Raw genomic sequence first — 20,151 nt, forward strand, 5'->3', positions numbered from 1 at the left:
TAACTTCTACTATCAAGCTTCTCTGTGAGCCATTTGATTTCTTGCCCATGGATAAGCTTTTCAGTCAGTGTTAGATAATAAACAGTGTCCATTTCACTGAACTAATCAATACCATAAACTTTAAAGAAAAAGTTTAACCTTCTGACTCCTTGAACTAGGAGTTTGCAGTGAGATAACTTTGATGATTGCTTCTCTTTCCTTTTCCTGAACTTTTTCTCCATCCCACTAGGTATTCTCAACTCCATATGGTAAGAGTATGTTTGATTTTGTACGAAGCTGCCAAGCTGTCTTCCAAAGTGGCTGTACCATTTTGCATTCTCACCAGCAATGAATGAGAGTTCCTGTTGCTCCACATCCAGGCCAGCATTTGGTGTTATCAGTGTTCTGGATTTTGGCCATTCTAATTGGTATGTAGTGGAGGGGGCTTTTATTAAGACATTAAAACATATTTTTAAATTATATAGAGAATGTGGTACTGGCAAAATAATAAAGAGATCACTGAATCAAAATAGAATCACAAATAAATCCAAACATGTATCATCTATGATAAGGGTAGCATTTAAATCAGTAGACAAAATACATTCCATAGTCATCTATTCTAAGGCTCACTTTTTTTCCTCATTTCAACATACCTGAAATCAGGTTATATCTTAAATAGTTTCTTTCTTTCTTAGTGACATATAAAATAATGGTGCATTTTATGTCTTATGAAATATTATTCGCATGTGTTTTAAGTACACCAGGGTAGCCCTCTCTGGGGGGAAATAAAGTAGGATTCTTAACTCATTTCTTATACTAAAATAAAATAATAATTGCTAATCTTATTCCATTGTCTTTTACCAAATAATTTTATACCAAAATAAAATAATAATTGATTAAAGATTTAAATGTAACAAATGAAAGCATTAAAATTAAAAAAGAGAAATTTATATAAATATGTATAGGTAAGAAAGATCTTATCCCAGAGCTAGAAAAGTTGACATTTTGACAGTTTTGTGTGGGTAAAACACATAAGCAAAGTTTTTTGTTTGTTTGTTTTGTTTTTTAACAAATGAGAGCTAGAACATAAGGATGAGGAGTGCCTCAGTATGGGTATGGGTGCAGGGGTGTGGTAGGGGGAATTTGACTTTCTCAGGCTTGGGAAATGAGACTTGATTTGGGAAGTCTTTAGTCCTTCTAATTAGATTGAACTGTGTTCCTGGCCAAAAGCACCATTTAGGTGAGTCTGGCTTGGGGACCTGAGGGCTACAGAGGAGGGATCTGCTCAGGGCAAGTCATAGCAGCGCTGTCTTGGGTTCAGAGCAACAACAGCACTGAGATGGGGCAAGGTCTTGCTTGAATCACTGGCTGAGACAGGAACCTGGGTTGTTTGGGTGAAGGAGAGGCAATAGGAGTCTGTGTTTCTTTGGATTGACTAGCCAGGATCCATCTTACTGCAGCTAAAGCCTGGGGTTTCTGGAGCTGAGATAGGAGGGGGATTTATTCCATATTCCCACTCACTAGAGTTATATCCTAAGACCAAGGGAAGTAGAGGTAATTTTGCCTGGAGAGTCTGAAAGCTGTAAAGCCAGTGTTGTTTCTAGAGCATTTCTTTGCTTCCCCAGGCCTGCCTTCTCAGAACACTATCCTTTTCCAGGAGAACAGCCCCAAGGAGGAGTGATCATCTCCTGTAATACTGAAAGCCATGGCCCAGGTGAGTTAGTTGATGCTCTTTCTTACCTTCCTGACATTCAGTTCTTTCTAAGAAAAAAAAAAATTTTTTTTAAAGGGCATGTGAGCATTTGCTTTCTTTCTCCTGACATTTCTGGCTATGAGGGTTCCTTCAGGTCCTGGTCCCTATTTCCTCTCATTCTAGTCAGATAATCCTATTATCATTCCTTAGTGCTCCTATTCTTTTGACTCAGTTTTAATATTTTCATTCAGTAAATAATTGAGCATCTCTTTTCTCAGCCCTTTCCCAGGGACTATGATGGAGAAGAAATGCATTTTCTTAAAGGAAACAAGAGTAGATTTGTAGAATAAACTTGTCCTGTCTGGGCAGTGATTTGACAAGGTGGAGGTATGAGTTGCTTAGCTGAGACAAACATGGAAAAGCCAAGATTATCTCTACAGATCAGTATTCTCCAGTAAAATAGGACAGGAGGTGGTATTGGTAGCTCCAAATATTAGAGTGTTGCAAGGTCTCCTGGTTTATGGGGCTTGGAGGATTGTTGGGTTGGTAGCTGATACAGGCAGATCTCTGTGACTCTTTTAGGGTATCCATGAAGAAGTCCAATTTAAGTTTGAACAGGAAGTGTGAGTCATGAGGAATTTCCAAATGAATCACCAATTTTCTTTATCTCAGAAATAAGGATAAGGATGATGGATGATTATAGTGAGTTCAGCCACTTCATAACTTGTTGAGATCAGAGGTCTCAGAAGAACCTTCTTTAGAAAGCTTTGTTATAATAAATTCCAGACACAGAAAAGTAGTCTTGTGAACTACCATAAGCTCACCATTAAGTTTCAACTATTATCAACTCACAGTCAATCTTGTTTCATCCATACCTCTACTTGTTTCTTCCATGCACACTCCCTTAACCTCACTCCCACACACAGGATTTTTTTGAAGCAAATTCAAATTGGTATGTATCTCTCAAGGATAAGGTTTATTTTTTAAAAAAAAAACAATCATTATGCCATTATTGCATCTGAAAAAGTTAAAAATCATTTGTTAATATCAATAGCCAGTGTTCAAATTATCATAACTGTCTACTTTTTTAATCATTTATTTGAATTAGAATCCAGAGAAGGACTGTGCACTGCAATTGGTTAATATGTCTCTCCAGTCTCTTACTTTGTAGGTACCCCTTCCATCTCTTTTCTTTCTGTGCAGTTTTTGTTGGGAAAGAAAAACAGATTCATTTGTCCACTGTTTGGATTTTGCTGATTTCTTCTCTCTGGTATCATTTAAGTGTTTCCTGAGAGTCAGTAGTTAGGTCTAGAAACGTGGTCAGGTTCAGTTGGGATTTTTTTGTCAGGAATATTTCCTAGGTGGTGATGTGTGGTTCCATTAGGGGGCGTATTATTTCTGGTTCTCTTTCCTTTTGTAATGTTAGCCACCAGTGATGATTATTGTCTAGATTTATTAATTCATTAGAGGCTGCAAAATGATATCTAAATTCTGTCATTCCTTCTTCATAGATTAGGTAGAGTACTACCTGTAAAGTAAAATGTCTCATCAAATGTTTGGTTACCCTAAAGGACAGTTTGTATGGAAAAGAATGTTTGATTCTTACCCCTTATTTACCAGTTTTTAAAAGAATGAGTTGGTCTCTTAGAATCCTACAAAGATGGCTAGTAATTTTTTGTTCAATATTGTTATGAGCTCATGGATTTAAACATTTTTGATCTCATCAGTCCATTACATTTGATCCTCAAATTATGCTGTCTTTGGCCAATGGGAGGCTTTTCAAGTAGGTTCCTGCGTCCTTTTAACATGATTCTAGTAGTTTTTGATAGCTCTCTTGTTTTCTGATACAACAGAATGTTCAGACTCATCCTATGCATTTGACTCAATTCTGAAATTGTCTCCTTCCCAACTTTGGTTACTTTTATTTGAATACGATACTTAGAGACTACAATCTAGACACTAGGGATGCTCATCACTACTGGGTTAATTATTGTTTCTAGGCCTTTTCTATGGACTGAGTGAGGAATTTTTTTTTTTTAATACGAAATAAACTGACAACTCTTGCACCTGTTTCTAGGATCTAAAGATCCTGGTTCTTAGTGACACCAATATAATTGCTCTTTGCTTTACTCCCAAATATAAACACAGTAGTCTCTGAAATATTTCTTTTTGTTACACAAATAATACACGTGTCTGTTGTTTCAGGGATCAGTGATGTTCAGTGATGTGTCTGTAGACTTCTCTCAAGAGGAGTGGGAATTCCTGGACCCTGCTCAGAGGGACTTGTACAGAGATGTGATGTTGGAGAACTATAGCAATCTGGTGTCAGTGGGTAAGGGCATCTATCCCAGTAATTTTGAGTTCTCTGGAATGTCTGTTTCTTCCACAGTGAATTTCTCAGCTGCTTTTCAAGCTACCAGCTGAATTTCTGCTCCCTGTTCCCAAGTAAATGGTTTGAACTGAAATGAAAAGGAAGAGTGGGAAATGGGCAGCTCCAATTGGCTGTGGCTGAGCTTCATCTTCTTTGTTTGACTGTTCCTGTAGTGGCATCTCTTCCTTGATCATCAAGGGACTGGATCTTACTTCTGGATCAGATTTACCCACAGCATAACCATGTTCCATATCTTTTCTTGTGAGCAGGACTTTACATTCCTAAGCCTCAAGTTATCTCCTTATTGGAACAGGGGAAAGAGCCCTGGATGATTGGCAGAGAGCTGACAAGAGGCCTGTGTTCAGGTGAGTGAGAAATGATTGGACAGAAGCAGGGCACTACAGGCAATAACTCAGTTGATCAGTGAAGAAACAGCACCTTTGAGATGTTATCTAAGCTCCCATCAAAACCATAGGCCTGTGGGAAAAACTAAGTCTTTTTTTTTTTTTTTTTTTTTTTTTTTAGTGTCGTAAAGGTGGACAGGTTGAAGGGCGTGAATATTTCGATATTCAAAACTAAGTCTTTTTAGCACGAGTTTACAAATGACCTGTTTCATTCCTTCCCTCACTTAACTGCTTTCTACTACTCTTCTCCACTCCCCCTCTTAATTTCAAGTAGAAGGTGCTCTTCACATCCCCCACAAAGAAAACTCTTTTACCCATATTTTAGATTCAGTTCCTTGCTAGCTTTTCTTCCTCTTCGACTCATCTAAATGTTTTCTGTTACAACTCCCAAAATAGTATCTGTGTGTGTGCGCGCGTGGGCGCATGTCTGCATGTATCTGCACTGCCCCTCCCTTCCAAGTACTAGTCTTCCTTATAGCTGCTGGCCAATGATTTGGGTTCCTTTGGATAGAATTGAGGGAGTTGATGAACTTGGTTGAAAAGAAAAAAATGCATCTTTATATTCAGTATCCTCTAATTGAACTTTAGCATTTCTTCCTGTTATGGTATATGCAACAAACCGTAACAGTGTTAGTAGTTCCTGTGACTTTGACATGAATGGAAATCACAGATATTTTCATATCATTTTATTGTTGCTGTAGACATATTGAAATACCATTTATGCTCATCACTATTTCAGAATTACTATAGTATTAGGCTCACTGCTAGGTCTTACTCTTTAATGTGTTTATAAAGAAGAAAACTCCAGGCAGAGGGAAGAACCCCTGTGAAGGCCCTTCTAGGAGGGGAAAACTTGGTGTGTTTGAAGAACTGAAAGAAAGCTAGCGTTGTTGGGGCCCAAGAGCAAGCATGTGTGGAGTGTGAGTCGAGATTGGAGAGACAAGTAGGAACCACATTATTCAGCCTTTGCCAGTGGTTATGAGGAGTTTGGATTTTGAGCAGTGGAAGGCCAGGCCAAATGTCATTTTTGTGCCTGAAGAGATTAAAAACTGTGAAAACTTGGTGGGGATCTGGGTTAGGAGGCTACTTGAGTGGTCTGAGTAACAGATGATTCTGGTTTGGAATAGGGTATTGGCAGTGGAGATAGAAAAGCTACTGAAGAGCTTAACTAGATGAAACTTGCTGAAAGGTCCTATGGAGGTAGGAGGAAGAAGAACACGCTGAAATGCATTCCCTGTTTCTGGCTTGAGATGTTCTAATAGGCTCCATTTTGACATCTTCACGCTGTTTAATTTGCCTAAAATCTCCATTTTGGGTAAGAAATTGCTTTATAATAATAGTTATCAAATACTGAACACTTTACTCAAAGACATTCACTAACACTTTTCATCACACTCTTAGTAATCATGAATTAAGGATTATCTCCCTTTTACAGGTGAAATGGGGACTAGAAAGGTTAAATAATTGCCTAGGAACCTATAGTAAGTAACTCTCAGTGATGGGACTCAGCTCTCATCAATCTGCTTCTGACTCCTGTCATCTTTCCATGGTAGTATCTTGCACTGTGTCTTATTATTATTTTTTACAATCCTTGTATGAAACTCCTGAGAATTATTTTTCCCTTATATTGTTCTTTTTTTTAAATTGAAGTATAGTTGATTTACAATATTGTGTTAGTTTCTGGTATACAGCAAAGTGATTCAGTTATACATATATATAGATTTTTTCAGATTCTTTTTCATTATAGTTTATTGTAAGATACTGAATATAGTTCCCTGTGCTATACAGTAGGACCTAGTTGTTTATTTTATGTATAGTAGTTTGTATCTGCTAATCCCAAACTTCTCATTTATTCCCTCCCCCCATATTTCCTCTTTGGTAACCATAAGTTTGTTTTCTAGGTCTGTGAGTCTGTTTCTGTTTTGTAAATAAGTTCATTTGTATCATTTTTTAAAATTCCACATATAAGTGATATCATACAGTATTTGTCTAACTTACTTCACTTAGTATGATCATCTCTAGGTCCATCCATGTTGCTGCAAATGGCATTGTTTCATTCTTTTTTGTGGCTGAGTAATATTCCATTGTGTGTGTATGTATGTATGTGTGTGTGTGTATGTATATATACCACATCTTCTTTATCCATTCATCTGTCAGTGGACATTTAGCTTGCTTCTATGTCTTGGCTATTATAAATAGTGCTGTTATGAACATTGGGGGGCATGTATCTTTTCAAATTATAGTTTTTGTCTTTTCTGGATATATGCCTGGAGTGGGATTGCTGGATCATATGGTAACTCTATTTTTAGTTTTTTAAGGAACCACCATACTATTCTCCATAGTGGCTGCACCAATTTACATTTCCTACCAATAGTGTATAAGGGTTCCCTTTCTCCACACCCTCTCTAGTATTTATTATTTGTAGACTTTTGGATGATGGCCATTCTGACAGTTGTGAGGTAATATCTTATTGTGGTTTTGGTTTTGATTTGCATTTCCCTGATGATTAGCAATGTTGAGCATCTTTTCATGTGCCTGTTGGCCATCTGAATGTCTTCTTTGTTTTTTTTCTGGCTGTGTTGGGTCTTCATTGCTGTGTATGGGCTTTCTCTTTAGTTATGGCGAGTGGGGGCTACTCTTCATTGAGGTGCACGGGCTTCTCATTGCAGTGGCTTCTCTTGTTGCAGAGCAAGAGCTCTAGGTGCACGGTTTCAGTAGTTGTAGCATGCGGGCTCAGTTTGTTGCAGCACATAGGCTCTGGGGCGTGTGGGCTTCAGTAGTCGCAGCTAATGGGCTCAGTAGTTGTGGCATGCGGACTCTAGGGTGTGCGGGCTTCAGTAGTTGTGGTGCACAGGCTTAGTAGTTGTGGCTTGCAAGCTCTAGAGCACAGGCTCAGTAGTTGTGGAGCACAGGCTTAGTTGCTCCACGGCATGTGGGATCTTCCTGGACCAGGAATCGAACCCGTGTCCCCTGCATTGGCAGGCGGATTCTTAACCACTGTGCCACCAGGGAAGTCCCCTGAATGTCTTCTTTGGAGAAATGTCTATTTAGATCTTCTGCCCATTTTTTGATTGGGTTGATTTTTTAAAAAAATATTTATCTATTTATTTGGTTGCACAGGGTCTTAGTTGCAGCATGTGGGATCTTCATTGCTGCATGAGAACTCTTAGTTGCAGCATGTGAGATCTAGTTCCCTGACCAGGGATCGAATTCAGGCCCCCTGCATTGGGAGCACAGAGTCTTATCCACTGGACAACCAGGGAAGTCCCGATTGGGTTGATTTTTTTGATATTGAGCTGTATGAGCTATTTGTATATTTTGGAAATTAAGCTCTTGTTGGTGGCATTGTTTGCAAATATTTTCACCCATTCCATAGGTTGTCTTTTCATTTTGTTTATTGTTTCCTTTGCTGTTGCACTGTGTCTTTTTTCTCTCTGTCTGCCTTAAACTTCAGGAGTCTCCCCTCTCAGTCACTGCAGTGGTACATGAGCAAGTCTCTCCCTTGTCCCAAGATCAGCATCACGGAATTCCAAGGCAAACAGTATTTTCACTGAATCCTCAGCACATAGCATGCTCTGAGTCTTCCCTATCTGCCACTCACATCAAATCAGTTCGTTGACTTATCTTAGGCTGTTCCCCCATCTGGCTGACCCTCTGTAATCGCTTTTAAATTGCATCTAGTATGCCCTTTATTATGGACCCTATTCTGTTTTATCCCCAACTGGGTGTACTGCAGTTTAATTCTGACACTAACTACCCAGAGTTAGCTTAGACCCCACAGGTTAATAGCCAGTCTTACACAAGACTGCCCTCACTTCTGACACCAGCTGCAAGTCTCAGGGGTTCCTCAGACCACCCACACTTCTGACCAACTGGCTATAAATTTGGGATTTCCATGGCCCCTGCAGGCTTTGCTAGAATGATTCACAGAACTTAGGAAAGCTCTGTACTTACAAGTGCAGTTTTACTGTAAAGGATACATATCAGATGAGTTAGGGTAGGCTTCTGGAGGCAGAGGTTCCATAACCTCTCCCTGTGAAGTCAAAGTGTGTCACCCTCCTGGTGAAGCGCCTCAGTGTGTTCACCAACCAAAAATCTCCATTGAGCTTCGGTGTCCAGAGTTTTTATTAGGGCTTAATTACATTGGCATGATTGATTAAGGCATTGGCCACTCAATCTCTAGCTTCTCTCTCCACCCCAGAGGTCAAGCAGCTGAAAGTCCCAATCCTCTAATCATATGCTGGGTCTTTCTAGTGACCATTCCCCATCCTAAAACTATCTAGGGGTCCACCATGAGTCACCTCATTAGCATAATGAAAACACTGCTATCACTCAGGAAATTCAAAGGGTTTTTCAAGCTCTGTGTTAGGAACTGGGGACAAAGATCAAATTTATACTTTATCATACTACAGAGCCCAAGAATCTCCCCCTATATGCGTTTATTCCTCTCAGTAGACCTTTAATGGAGGTAGCAAATTGTCCACTTTTTGTAATATATATAGTATGATGATGTACTCTCTTTCTTACATACACATACATGCAAGCTTATAGAGATGTATATAAAACTAGTCATCTTTTAATATGCCCAAGCATTGTATATTTATCAACTTTTCAGATGATTCTGATCCACATCAGTATTTGAGAATCATTGTGGTTTCCTATTTCCATAGTCTCCTCCTGCTGCTTCCTGCATTATACCTCCTTAATTTTGTGCGTTTCTTGTCCATTTTTCAGATTAAACAGATATACTTGAGAACTCTGTCATTCACTACCAGATATTATTTTCACTTTAGTTTTTCCATTTCTATTATAAAAGTTTAACTTTTCACAAACGAGGTGGGGGAAGAATATTTACCATTTTATTTTCTTTCAGATCTGGAATCAATGTGTGAAACCAAGTTATTATCACTAAAGAAGGAAGTTTATGAAATAGAATCATGCCAGAGGGAGATGATGGGACTTACAAAGCATGGCCTTGAATACTCCAGTTTTAGAGATGTTTTGGAATATAGAAACCACTTTGAAAGACAAGTGGGATATCAAAATGGGCATTTCAGCCAAGAAATGTTCACTCATGAATACATGCCCACATCTATTCAACAGACATTCTTTACTCTACATCAAATAATTAACAGTGAAGAGAAACCATATGAATGTAAGAAATGTGGAAAGATCTTTAGTCAGAATTCACAATTTCTTCAACATCAGAGAATTCATATTGGCGAAAAATCTTATGAATGTAAGGAGTGTGGGAAATTCTTTAGTTGTGGCTCACATGTTACTCGACATCTGAAAATTCATACCGGTGAAAAACCCTTTGAATGTAAAGAATGTGGAAAGGCCTTCAGCTGTAGCTCATACCTTTCTCAACATCAGAGAATTCATACCGGTAAGAAACCCTATGAATGTAAGGAATGCGGGAAGGCCTTTAGTTATTGCTCAAATCTTATTGACCATCAGAGAATTCACACTGGTGAAAAACCGTATGAATGTAAAGTATGTGGGAAAGCCTTTACTAAGAGCTCACAACTTTTTCAACATGTGAGAATTCATACAGGTGAGAAACCCTATGAATGTAAGGAATGTGGCAAAGCTTTTACTCAGAGCTCAAAGCTTGTACAGCATCAGAGAATTCATACAGGTGAGAAACCCTATGAGTGCAAAGAATGTGGCAAAGCCTTTAGTAGTGGCTCAGCACTTACTAATCATCAGAGAATTCACACTGGGGAGAAACCCTATGATTGTAAGGAATGTGGGAAGGCTTTTACTCAGAGCTCACAACTTCGTCAGCATCAGAGAATTCATGCTGGTGAGAAACCTTTTGAATGTCTTGAATGTGGGAAGGCCTTTACTCAGAACTCACAGCTTTTTCAACACCAGAGAATTCATACAGATGAAAAACCATATGAATGTAATGAATGTGGAAAGGCCTTTAATAAATGCTCAAACCTTACTCGACACCTCAGAATTCATACTGGTGAAAAGCCCTATAATTGTAAGGAATGTGGAAAGGCATTTAGTAGTGGCTCAGATCTCATTCGTCATCAGGGAATTCATACTGATGAATAATAAAAGCTAAAGCTCTTGTCACCTTCCTGATATTTTAAACAACAACAACAAATATTCATGTGTGATAGTTACCCTCTTTCACTATTTTTTGTTTCTTAATTTTATTTTATATTTCTTTTTAATCCAAATATATTTTACTCTAAGTTATGAATTTGGATTCTAAATTGACATTTGCCTGTCCCTCCCCGTTACTTCCCCCACCCCATCTTGTACTAATGGCAGTTCAACAATTTTTTCCTTTCCTATTATTTTGTTCTACCTTCTTGGAGATAGATTATATTCCTGTTTATATTTGCTTGAGCCTTAAGGCTATGCTTTCTTCTCTGATATATATATATTTGTGCTTATACCAACATCACACTGTTTAAATTGTGTGACCTTGTAATTCCTTGTAGAATTAATTACAATATAACCTTTTTTTGACGTCACTGTAAGTCTTTTTGTTTCATTTCACAAATTTATATTTTTTATTATAAAACAATATCAGAAAACTAGAAATTAAAAAAGCCAAGATTAATTGTAATCATACGAACTATAGATGATGACTCTCAAGTTGGTAGAGCAAATCCTACCAGACTTTGTTTTTAAAGAAAATGTAGTCATGGTACACATGTTGCACCTTCACCTGGTACACATGTGTTGGCTTTTATAATGCTACAAAATATGATTGCCATTTCAGTAAATACAGATTTTTATCTTTATCGATGTACTTAATGAATTTTTTAAGTGACCTTATTTATTATTCATGTTATGGTTGCATCTAATTGTTTTCAGTTATAAAATCTTTCCTGACTAATATGACCCAAAATTTATCTTTGGATGCTTGGTTTTTTCCTTTTTAAAACATCTATGTAAGTTGCTGAAATTATCCATATTTTCTCCTTTATAAACTGTTTTTTTCCTTTTCATTAACCCTAAGCCTAAGCTCATACTAGAAAGGTAATTAACTACTGTTACCGGTATTATTTATGCTTCCAGGTTTTTTTAACTTTTTACTTATATATGTTAGTGACATTTTATTTTTTATGTATTAGTAAATATAATCACGTTCTATGTATTGGTTTGTTGTGAGGATTCAATGAGTTAATAAAGTGTTTAGAACTTTTCCTATCATGTAGTAAATGTTTAGTAAAAGCTGTCCACTATTATCATTGATACACCCATTTTCATAATTATCGTCATTATTATTTGTGGAAAGGATTTTAACCATGTTGTTTACTTTTGTCTAAATCCAAGAATTAATAATGAAAAAAGAGAAATAAGTGTAATGAACTTAGGAAAGCTTTCCCCATCACTCATTATTCTGCATGGAATTTCAAAAGGGAAAAAAAAAAGTTTGCATGGGTAGTCTACGTTCAGACTATTTTCTATGCTGCACAAAGATTAATACCCTGTGGATACAATGATGGGTAGTTGAAAGCACAGTCAAATAAGCAGGAAGAGATAAGAATATTTTTCCTAATAATTAGTTCCCGAAAAAGAAAATATACAGGGCACATTATTTGTCCAGAATGGGGGAGACAGTAACAAAAGGATGGCCAGCAAATATCTGAATATTAATTTAGTGTCCCCTCTTGATTAACATGGGTTAAGGAACTAAAACCTTAATATACACATTATTTAAACGTGAATGAATATGAGAACACAATTGAAAAACCTGTGGGACTTACCTGGTGGTCCCGTGGGTAAGACTGTGCTCCCAATGCAGGGGCCCAGGGTTCAATTCCTGGTCGGGGAACTAGATCCCACATGCATGCTGCAACTAAGAGTCCACATGCCACAACTAAGAGTCTGCGTGCCGCAACTAAAGATCTCGCATGCCGCAATGAAGATCCCACAGCTAAGACCTGGCCCAGCCAAAATAAATAAATAAATATTAAAAAACAAATCTGTGAGTGGCAGCCAAAGTTGTATTGGAAGTTTTATAACCCAGTGTGCATGCATACATTAAAATACTAGACTTTTCTGGGAAGCGGCCTGAGATGACCTCTAAAAATGGTTCGCTATTCACTTGGCCCAGAAAACGCCACAAAATCATGCAAGTCAAGAGGTTCAAATCTTTGTGTTCACTTTAAGAACACTCGTGAAAAAAAAAAAAAGAACACTCGTGAAACTGCCCAGGTCATTAAGGGTATGCACATCCGAAAAGCCACCAAGTATCTGAAGGATGTCACTTTAAAGAAGCAATGTGTGCTATTCTGTCATTACAAAGGTGGAGGTGGTAGGTGTGCCCAGGCCCAACACGGGCTGAATGCAGGGTCGGTGGCCCAAAAAAAGTGCTGAATTTTTACTGCACATGCTCAAAAATGCAGAGAGGAATGCTGAACTTAAGGGCTTAGATGTAGATTCTCTGGTCATTGAGCACATCCAGGTGAACAAAGCCCCCCCAAGATGCGGCACAGGACTTACAGAGCTCATGGTCAGATCAACCCATACATGAGCTCTCCCTGCCACATTGAGGTGATCCTTACTGAAAAAGAACAGATTGTTCCTAAACCAGAAGAGGAGGTTGCCCAGAAGTAAAAGATATGCCAGAAGAAACTGAAGAAACAAACATTTATGGCCTGGGAATAAATGCCACAAAAAATAAATGCAAATAAAAGTTAAAAAAATAAAATACTAGAAATGATTAATAAATAAAATCAATAGAGAACCCAGGGAGATAAAACAAGCAAAAATATATCTAAATCGGGTACAGAAAGGCATTGTTAGTTATAAAATGCAGAAATAAATGACAGAAACAAGTAAACAATCTAAAACAGAAAATTTACTTGACTGAAAAAAAGTAGACAAACTAGTGATTCAGGTGGGGGAGTACAGATGACGAATGAACAGCACTGTGAATGAGACACTGAAATGACTACATATTTAAATTTAAAAGGACACTATCTTTCTGGGTGATTAAAATATTCTGGGATTAGTTGTGTTGTACAACTTTGTGAATATAATAAAAACCACTGAACAGTATACTTTAAAAGGGGGGTGAATATTACGGTGTATGAATTTTATCTCAAAAAACTTAAAAGTTAGTACTATAGACATTTTTATAATATATCTGAAAATCTGGACAAAGTGTCTGATTTTTATAAAGAAATTGGATGGACTTGATATCAGAATTGACTAGAGAAGAAGCGTAAAATCTTAATAGACTCCTTTCCAAAAGGAACATTTTAAAATTAAACCAAATAAATAAATGTCATGGGAATTCCCTGGTGGTCCACTGGTAAGGACTCTGCGCTTCCACAGCTGGGGGGCCAGGGTTCAATCCCTGGTTGGGGAACTAAGATCCCGCAAGCCTCAAGGCGCAGCCAAAAATAAAAATAAAGTAAATTAAGAAAACAATGTCACACAGCTACACTAGAGACACCAAATAAGATATATTTATAGATGAAACTATGAAATGTTTTAGGAACTCTTCCAGGACATAGACTGAGGTAGCAAGTTACCTGTTTTTATGAATCTGTCATAATCCTAAAGATAAAACTTACTAGGAGAACACAAAAAGATAATACGCCCAAAATCAGTTATGAAAATATGCAATGTTAAAAATTAGCAAATCAAATCTAGTAATCTATTGAAAGGAGATAAATGTTTGTCACAATCTGAATTTTGGAACAAAACATTTCTAATAAATCCTTATTCAAACATGCTACTCAGTTTCTGAAACTTGGAAATCAAATTGATTTAGTTATCATAGTATTCCTTAGTATTTTAACTCGGAAACCAAATAGATTTGGATTGCAAGGCATTCTTGAAATACAACACAAGATAATTCATATGGAATTTCTAGAGTTTAAATAACTAAAGCACTGTAAATGAAAATATATTATCAAGCCTCAATATATTCTAGCTGCACCCTTCTTTTCTTATCAGTATTTGACAGAACGGAATATATTTTACAAATAAACTTGAGTTATCCTACCTGCTGCAATATCATTCATTTATACCCCGCATTCATTCATTCATTTATTTATACCCTGTCTACTTGTCACTTGAAGAGTCTTTAAAACAGCTAATGAATCCAATCATTGCCATGCATTTAGTATGAAGATGTAGTGGGAGGTGGGAAGGACGTTGTTAAAACAATCAGAATTTCAACTCTCATGGCAATCTGAATATAGAATATGAAAGGTGTTCATTCCCATGATAGCAAGAAAACCTGGACAAGGTAAAAATCATACTTTCCTATGGGACTATCTAGGAGTGGTAGTAGGGAGTTCCCTGGCAGTCCAGTGGTTAGTACTCCACGCTTCCACTGCAGGGGGCACAGGTCTGATCCCTGGTCAGGGAACTAAGATCCCACATGCCGTGTGGCAAAAAAAAAAAAAAAAGTGGTGGAAGCAGGAAACTGAATTCCTGATAAAAATAAGCCCTTGATAGGTAAACAGATTGCTGCATGACTTTGCATTCTTGGATGCAGTGCATGGTGTGGGTATGGATATGGATGCATGAAGGTGTAGGCCTGACAGATGAAGACACTTTGCAGAGATAAAAAGAAATTAGTAGAGCCTAAAGATACTTAGGACTTTTTGGTTGGATAAGAATCTGGAGAAAACCCAAATGCAAAAGATTTAAAAAATACTTTCAACCGACTTTACCTAACTGACATTATTTAATGGTACTCTCAATCAGCACAATACACTTGCTTTTCAACGACATAGAAAACACTAAGATAGACTACATGTTGGGCTATAAAATAAGATTCAGGTATTGTCAAAGGAATAACATACAGATTATATTCTTTAACACCGAGCTAAATAGAGTTCAATGGTTTTAACTTCAGGTGTATGATTCACCTAGAATTAATACTTGTGTATGATATGAAGCATAGATTAAGGTTCATTTTTTTCCTCACATAAATAGTCAGTTGTTCCACAACTTCTTGTTAAAAAAGACTTTCATCTCTTCCATTGAGTTGCTTTGGTATTTTTATCAAAAATCAGTTGACCATATATGTACATCTTTATATTAGCAATGTACAATTGTAAGATGAAACAAAAATCAGTTTATAATAGTATCAAAAAGTATAAAATACTTAGGAATAAGTTTGATAAAAGATATGAAAGATCTTTCTATGGAAAACTACAAAACATTGCCAAGGAAAAAGACAAAATCTCTTTTTTTTTTTTTTTTTTTTTTGTGGCCACACCTCGTAGCTTGTGGGATCTTAGTTCCTGGCCAGATATTGAACCCAGCCCTGGCAGTGAAAGTGCTGAGTCCTAGTCACTGGGCGGCCAGGGAATTCCCTCGATAAGATCTAAATAGATGGAGATATCATGGCTGTGGATTGGAAAACTCAATGTCTTTAATAAAATTTCCCCAAATTTATCTATAGATTCCAATGCCATTCTAGTCAAAATACCAGCTTGCTTTTTATTTTAAATTGATAGAAGTTTTCTAAAATTTGTATAGGAATCCAAAGACCTAGAACAGCCAACATCGGTATTGAAAAAGAACAAATTGGAGGACTTGTATCTGATTTCAAGACTTGCTATAGAGCTATGATAAACCAATAAAGACTGTGGTGTTTGCAAAGGATAGACAAATAAGTCAGTAGAGTAGAAGAAGAAGTTCAGAAATGGACCACAACAAACCCCAGAGTTCAACTTTTTCCTCCTAATTTTCATTAACGTTTGTGAGAAACACACTTGGGAAATGTTTACTTAACTAAAACACATGAGTAAAAAGTAAAGTTTAGGAGATTGTTGTAGGTAGTATTTGGGGTTAGGAGATTTCCATGTCTGTAATATTAGATCCTATAGAAAGTCTCTAGTTAGTCCTGCTCTGCAGAAGGAAATGCCTCTCACCAAAGATGTCATAAATCTTTCCTTCCTCTGTAACTTCTCCTCTAGTCATATCTTATGAGAGACTGAATTATGGTAATGTTTACAAGAATAAGTGATATACATTAAATTGCATCATTAAAAACGTTTGAGAAAACCAGTTATTTTTAGTCTAAGGAAGAAAAATCTCCAAGAATTGAAGACTTTAAAAAGACAGAAAATGTATCTGGAATTTCAGTTCAGCACTGGCTTTGTTTCTAGTTCTGTTTTAATATTTGAATAGGTGCTGTCAGAAATAGAACTTTTCTTTTTTCTTACATGTATACACTTTTAATATATCTTTTATTATATTCCTCTACCAAAATTACAAGAATAATATATTTAGCCACAACTAGTAAAAAATGAAAAAACATATAAATAATATCTGCACCCACACCAATTCTTTCAGACCTATGTACAATTTCAACAAAGCTTATTTACCTTTTCACACCTTTCTCCTTGCTCCTACCAACATTACACACATATCTGATTTGTCTTTGTTCAAATTTTTTTTTAATTTTTTAAAAATTTATTTATTTTTGGCTGTGCTGGGTCTTCGTGGCCGCACGCAGCCTTCCTCTAGTTGTGGCGAGCAGGGGCTACCCTTCGCTGCGGTGCACGGGCTTCTCATTGCGGTGGCTTCTCTTGCTGCGGAGCACGGGCTCTAGAGCGCAGACTCAGTAGTTGTGGCGCACGGGCTTAGTTGCTCCGTGGCATGTGGGATCTTCCTGGACCAGGGATGGAACCTATGTCCCCTGCATTGGCAGGCAGGTTCTTATCCACTGCACCACCAGGGAAGCCCTCAAATTTTTTAATGGCATCAGGCTATGCACTATTTTCTCTAACTTGCTTTGCTCAAACAAGTCTAACTTGTACATTCCCCCAGATCAATAAGTATAATCTTACTCTTTCTAAGATTACGTTCCACATTGTATTCCTGATGTTGGTTATTTGTGCCTTTTCTTTTTCACTTGATTAGTCTTTGTGGTTTATTACTCTTTTGAAAGAACGACTTTGTGCTTTCTTGATACTCTCTATTGTGTGGACGTTTCCAATTTTATGTATTTTTCTATTTTTGGGTTTAATTTGCTGTAAAATTCTCATATCATTGATTTTCACCATTTCTTCTTTTCTAATATGTGTATTTACGACTACAAATTTCCCTATAAACTTTACCTCATCCCATTCAGTTTCTTACATTTTATTTTTATTATAATTTAAATAATTTAATAAATTCAACCATAAAATTTTCTTTGATCTGTGTTTTTAAAAAACTCTTTATTTTGAAATACTTTTAGATTCACATTACGTTGCAAATACACATATAGGGAGATACCATGTACTCTTCACTCATTTTCCCTCAAAGGTTATATTTTGCATAACTATAGTACAATATCAAAACCGTGAAATTGACATGGGTACAATCCACAAAATTTAACCAGCTTTCACCAGTTTTATATGCACTCATTTCTATTTGTGTGGTAATAGTTCTATATAATTTTATCAAGGGTATAAGTTTCATGTAGCCACAATATACAAAACTGTTTAATCCCCACAAGGCTACCTTATGCTACCACTTCATAGCCACATCCACCCCTTCCCACATCCTTAAGCCCTGGTAACCATTAATCTGTTTGCCATTTCAATAATTTTCTAAATTTCAATAATGTTATATAAATGGAATCATATAGCATGTAATCTTTTTGCGATTGGCTTTTTTTCCCTCAGCATAATTGCCTTGAGAGCCATCCAAGTTGTTGCATGTACCAGTTTGTTCCTTTTTATTGCTGAGTATTTTTCCATGGTATGAATGTACCGTAATTTTTAAACTATTCTTCCATTTGAGGACATTTGGATTATACCATTTGTTTGTCATTACTATTTTCCTCTTTCTTGAATTACCCTAGATAAAGAACTTTTTTTTTCTACTTCCTGTCTCTTTTAGCTTGTTAGTTATGAAATTTTGACTCTTTTTCAATGGTTACCATAGAAAACACAGCATGCATCCTTGGCTTAATGAAATCTATTATACATTAGTGCTTTTATGTCTCCTCACAGCATAGAACATTTCTTTTTATTTACTCACACGTGCTTTTTTGTGATATTGGTATATTCTTTAATTTTCTACAAATTAAAAACCCTATGAGATACTATTATTATTTTATACATTTCAATGTTCAATTAAATTTACTGATGTATTTGCCATTTTCATTGCTCATTTATTCCTGCATCTCTGTGCTTCTCTCTGGTCTCTCTCTCTTTTTTTTTTTTTTTCACCTTTTGGCCATGCCACGCAGCACGTGGCTTCTTAGTCCCCTGACCAGGGATCAAACTGGTGTCCCCTGTCACGGAAGCGCGAGTCTTAACCACTGGACTGCCAGGGAAGTCCTCTCTCTCTGGTTTCATGTTCCTTCTGCTGAAGAACTCGTTTAGTATATTGTTTTATTGGATTTCTGCTAATGATGAATTCTTTGGAGGGGTTTTGGGGGGTTGGGGGAGTCTTTTTATTTTGCCTCCATTTAACATACTTTTTTGTCATGCAAAACTTTAAAAACACATATAAGTAGAGAGACTAATATATTTGTTGTGTAGCCATCACCCAGATTCAACCATTATCAACTCATTGCCAATCTTGTTTTATCTATTCCCCTACCCACTCAACCCCTTCCCCAATTATTTGAAGCAAATTTCAGACAGATTTAATTTTTCTTATAAATATTTTTAAACGTAAGAACTATTTTTTGAATGACATATTCATAATATCATTATCATACCTAAATATTAACAGTAATTCCTTTATATAATCACGTGTCCAGTGAGGGTCCAAAGTTTCCTGATTGGTTCTTATTTTTTTTTTTTTTAGCAGTTTGTTCAAATCAGGAAATCAGGATCCAGAGAAATTCCATACATTGCAACTGGTTGGTTTGTTTTCTAATCTTTTAAAAAAGGTTTCCCCCTCCCTTTCTTTCTTCTTGCAACTCTTTGTTCATGAAAACCAGGTAATTTGTTCAGGAGTTTCCCAAAGTATGAAATTTGCTGACTCTATTCCCTTGGTTTCCTCTGTCCCTGGTATTTCTTAAAAACTGATAGAGCTAAAGCCTTAATCAGATTTTGGTTTAATGTGTTGTTGTTGTTGTTGTTTTGTTTTGGCTGTGCTGCGTGGCTTGTGGGATCTTAGTTCCCCAACCAGGAATTGAACCCGGGCCCTCGGCAGTGAAAGCGTGGAGTCCTAACCACTGGACCACTGGGAAATTCCCTAGAAAGCATTATTGACTCCCAAATTCTTCACACTTCCCTGAATCCACCCGTGTTTCCATTATCTCTTACTGCATAATGAATCACCCCCAAATTTGGTGGTTTAAAGCAATCATCAATTATTCTCTCATGGTTTTGGGGTTGACTAGAGCTTAGCTAGGCAGTCCGCTCTCAGGTCTTTTCATACATTTGCAGTCAGATAGTGGCTCATATTTGCTTTCACTTAAAAGTATTTTATTTATTTATTTGGTTGCGTTGGGTCTTCGTTGCTGCGAGGGCTTTCTCTAGTTGCAGTGAGCGGGGGCTCTTCTTCGTTGCAGTGTATGTGCTTCTCAGTGCAGTGGCTTCTCTTGTTGTGGAGCACGGGCTCTAGGCGCGCTCGGGCTTCAGTAGTTGTGGCACGCTGGCTCAGTATCTGTGGCTCGCGGGCTCTAGAGCGCAGGCTCAGTAGCTGTGGTGCACGGGCTTAGTTGTTCCGCGGCAGTGGGATCTTCCTGGACCGTACTTCGGCAGGCGGATTCTTAACCACTGCGCCACCAGGGAAGCCCTTGCTTTCAC

The 20,151-nt window shown here is 37.2% G+C and overlaps 1 protein-coding gene across 1 annotated transcript; it reads left to right on the forward strand.

Moving 5' to 3' along the window:
- Positions 1 to 363: 363 nt before the first annotated feature.
- ZNF383 (zinc finger protein 383) lies at positions 364 to 11,626 on the forward strand. The gene is made up of 5 exons (XM_024733902.1): positions 364 to 407; positions 1,605 to 1,693; positions 3,878 to 4,004; positions 4,313 to 4,408; positions 9,321 to 11,626. Exons 2-5 carry the CDS (start codon positions 1,685 to 1,687, stop codon positions 10,514 to 10,516), a joined length of 1,428 nt encoding a protein of 475 aa, XP_024589670.1. The 5' UTR covers positions 364 to 407; positions 1,605 to 1,684; the 3' UTR covers positions 10,517 to 11,626.
- Positions 11,627 to 20,151: the final 8,525 nt, after the last annotated feature.

This window comes from Neophocaena asiaeorientalis, unplaced genomic scaffold (assembly GCF_003031525.2).
Source record: "Neophocaena asiaeorientalis asiaeorientalis breed wild unplaced genomic scaffold, Neophocaena_asiaeorientalis_V1.1 scaffold280, whole genome shotgun sequence".
Taxonomy (NCBI): domain Eukaryota; kingdom Metazoa; phylum Chordata; class Mammalia; order Artiodactyla; family Phocoenidae; genus Neophocaena; species Neophocaena asiaeorientalis.

What these genes read in the sequence shown, in the direction of transcription:
- ZNF383 (XM_024733902.1), top strand. An exon ending in TAGCAATCTGGTGTCAGTGG is followed by an intron (nt 4,005 to 4,312) that starts GTAAGGGCATCT and finishes TCTTGTGAGCAG; the next exon opens with GACTTTACATTCCTAAGCCT. An exon ending in GACAAGAGGCCTGTGTTCAG is followed by an intron (nt 4,409 to 9,320) that starts GTGAGTGAGAAA and finishes ATTTTCTTTCAG; the next exon opens with ATCTGGAATCAATGTGTGAA.